This window comes from Sceloporus occidentalis, unplaced genomic scaffold (genome assembly GCF_023333645.1).
Source record: "Sceloporus occidentalis isolate IW3139 unplaced genomic scaffold, rSceOcc1.0.p SCAF_1, whole genome shotgun sequence".
Lineage (NCBI taxonomy): Eukaryota > Metazoa > Chordata > Lepidosauria > Squamata > Phrynosomatidae > Sceloporus > Sceloporus occidentalis.
This window is the reverse complement of record NW_028316981.1, coordinates 289011377-289014130: the sequence shown is the minus strand read 5'-3', so window position 1 is coordinate 289014130 and position 2754 is coordinate 289011377. Positions and strand designations below refer to the sequence as shown.

At 56.9% G+C, this 2754-nt stretch overlaps 1 protein-coding gene across 1 annotated transcript; it reads left to right on the top strand.

Annotated features, from left to right (window-relative positions):
* The first annotated feature begins 1698 nt into the window (after positions 1–1698).
* Positions 1699–2272, top strand: LOC149324048 (uncharacterized). The gene is made up of 2 exons (XM_089486051.1): positions 1699–2017; positions 2136–2272. The coding sequence occupies exons 1-2, from the start codon at positions 1699–1701 to the stop codon at positions 2270–2272; spliced, it is 456 nt and encodes a 151-aa protein (XP_089342177.1).
* Positions 2273–2754: the final 482 nt, after the last annotated feature.

Below are 2754 nucleotides of genomic sequence, written 5' to 3'. Positions count from 1 at the left end.
CCTGTCCTCTTATTTATCCTCATACTTCATTCACACACTTAGCTAACTTATTCTATTCTTTTGCTCCATCTTTTGTGCACAAAGTCTTCAAAGGGTTTCCTAAGGCGGGCTACAGACGGGCAGGGGAAGACGTCTTGGAGGTGTATTCTGCTGAATACGGAGCCTCCAGACCGCCCGCCCCGGGGACGTGCTTCAGGTGTCGGGGCTTCCACACGGGGGGCAGTGAAGACGCCTCACCTGGGTCCGTTTCGGACCCGTAGCTTCTATACCGCCGCCTCGGAGGACGCCGCAAAGAAAGGGGCAGCTTCCGCACGGGCGGCCCAAACCGCGGCTTTTCTTTTCTTTTGCCGGCTGGCGGATGCGCAGCTGCGCAGCTGCAGCGCTAAGCAGCGGCGGCAGAAAGCCTATGGGCACATTTAAAGCGCCCAAGCCCCTTTAAAACTTTTCCCCCCGCCCTGCCCAAGAACAAAGGTGGCAGAGGAGAACGTGGTGCCCATCCTGGCATCATGTGTCATTCTGCACAACATCTGTGAGACCAAGGGCAGGGTCCTGGATGAGGGCATGCGATATAGGCGCCGTTTTGTGCTGCCCACCCTGGGAGCAATCACGGCGGATGAAGAGGATGCCAAGAAGGCAGCAGGGGAGGATGTGAGGAATGCCCTGGCAGATTTTTTTCTGACAAGGAGAATCTGAAGGATAGCTCCTGTGCCATCATCTGTGATGTCAGAGTGCAATGTTCTGTAATAGCATAAGCACATGAATAAATGTATCCCATTATCCACAGTTTGAGTCTGCCTATCATTCCTGATCTGTGCTGTGGGCATGTTTGGCCACGTGCCTGAGAGGGACACACACAAACACACACACACAAAAGGTCTCCTGGCGCCTGTTTTCCTGGGTCAAAAAGATACATCAGCTCCAACTGCCAATTGCCCCTTTGACAATGTATCAATCCCCCTCAAATTCAAGCTTTCCTAATGGCCCATTTGAATGTATCAATAGGGCACCCAGAGGGCATCTATTGGGGGACAGATTCAAACTGCTCCTCTGAAAGCTTTCATTGGCCTAGGACCACCTTGGCCTAACGGCCCTGAGCCGCAGGTGCCCATATATACCCGTGCGCAACTGTGCAAGACCCCAGGACGGCGATCAAGATGGCAGAGCCATGCAGGAGGGTCCCGATCCGCATGGCCTACTGGACCGATGAGGAGGTCGGGATCCTCCTGGACTCCCTGATGACACAGGCAGCTGCGAGGAGGGTGATGGCCAGCACCAACAAGCCCAACCGGGGGCATTTTCTTGAGTTATCTCGTGCCCTCCGAAACCAAGGGTTTCAAAGAACGCTGCACCAATGTAGAGTTAAGTTTAAAACTCTCAAGGCAGCGTTCTTTGAAACCCTTGAGGATTTCGGAGAGGAGCCCCCGGTTGACAGGCGGCCACCATTCTTCTCGCGGCTGAAGGACCTGTGGGTCAGGGGAGATAGGCCCAGACCGGAAGATCGCCGTCCTCCAGGTAAGCCAGAGCTCTTGCCATGCCCTGTCCTCCCCTCTTTGACCCTTCCCTTGCCCTCCTCTCCTTCCTGCATGGTGCCAATGCCATCCCTCCTCTTCCCTTCTGCAGGCGTGCGGCCGAGGCGGAGGCGGAGGGAGGGAGGGCACCGTGCCAGGTCGCCCTCTCCACCATCCTCGGGGGACGAGGATGTCCCCGAGGGTGGGCCACAGCCAGGACCAGCTGCTGTGGCCCCTCCGCAGCCAGAGCAGGCTCCTCTGGCGGCAGGTAGGTCCCCAGGGTGAGGGGTGGGGGTTGCCTGACTGCAGCCCCCACGACACTTGTGCCCTCCTCTGCCATGCCAGCATGGTAACTTGGGCCTTTTCTTCCTCTTTTGCAGGGCTTGAAGTCCTTGCTGCTGTTGCCGCCGCCGAGGAGCCTGGCCCGAGCCGCCGCCTGCCTGGCCAGCCAGAGGACTTGGCCCTGGATGCCAGGGCCATGGATCGCCTGCTCCAAGCCCGGCAGCAAGGTAAGTGTGGAGGTTAATCCAGGGAAGGGAGCGGGGGCACCCAGAAACCCTGCCTGTGGGAGTGGGTGATGGGCTCCACAGGCTGACCCTAACCATCCTCTTTCTTTTCCCCCCACAGAAAACCGGACGGAGAGGAGGCTCTCTGCTATGGAGGCGGCGATCCAGAAGCTGGGGGAGAGAGTGGAGGCCATAGAGAGGAACCAGCTGGAGATCCTCCGCCGGCTGCCCGCCCCACCGCCGTCTCCCCCTCCCTGAAGCAGCTTCCCTCCCCTGCCCCCTCTGCCATCCCCCCTTCACCACCAACCCCTTCACCCTCCCCCTTCCCTTTGTAAATATTGTATATAGTCAAATTTTTTTATTGTTGTATTAATAAAAAACTTTATTTTTTAAAAAAACTTGTGTGGTTCATTATGCGCAACTGCGGCAGTGTGGCTGTGAGTGTGAATGTGACAGCTTAGGCGCAACTGTGCAGTCTAAAGCTAGGCAGGAGTGCTGGGAGGTAGCAATGTCCAAACTCTGTCCTTCCAGGCGTTTGGACTTCATCTCCCAGAATCCCAGACCACAGGGCAAGGTGGCTGGGGATTCTGGGAGATGAAGTCCAAACACCTGGAAGGACAGAGTTTGGACATTGCTGGTTTGGGGACCAGTGAGCCAGGCCTGGTGGGAGGAGAGAACAGGAAGGGTAGACTAGAGTAGATAGGGCTGGGAGGGAACACATGCCCTGGGAGGCAAAATGA

Excerpts from the sequence above, each read along its gene's own strand:
- LOC149324048 (XM_089486051.1), top strand. The coding sequence starts at position 1,699 with ATGTCCCCGAGGGTGGGCCACAGCCAGGACCAGCTGCTGTGGCCCCTC. Across the intron at positions 2,018-2,135 it reads GCTCCAAGCCCGGCAGCAAG|AAAACCGGACGGAGAGGAGG; the intron begins GTAAGTGTGGAG and ends TTCCCCCCACAG.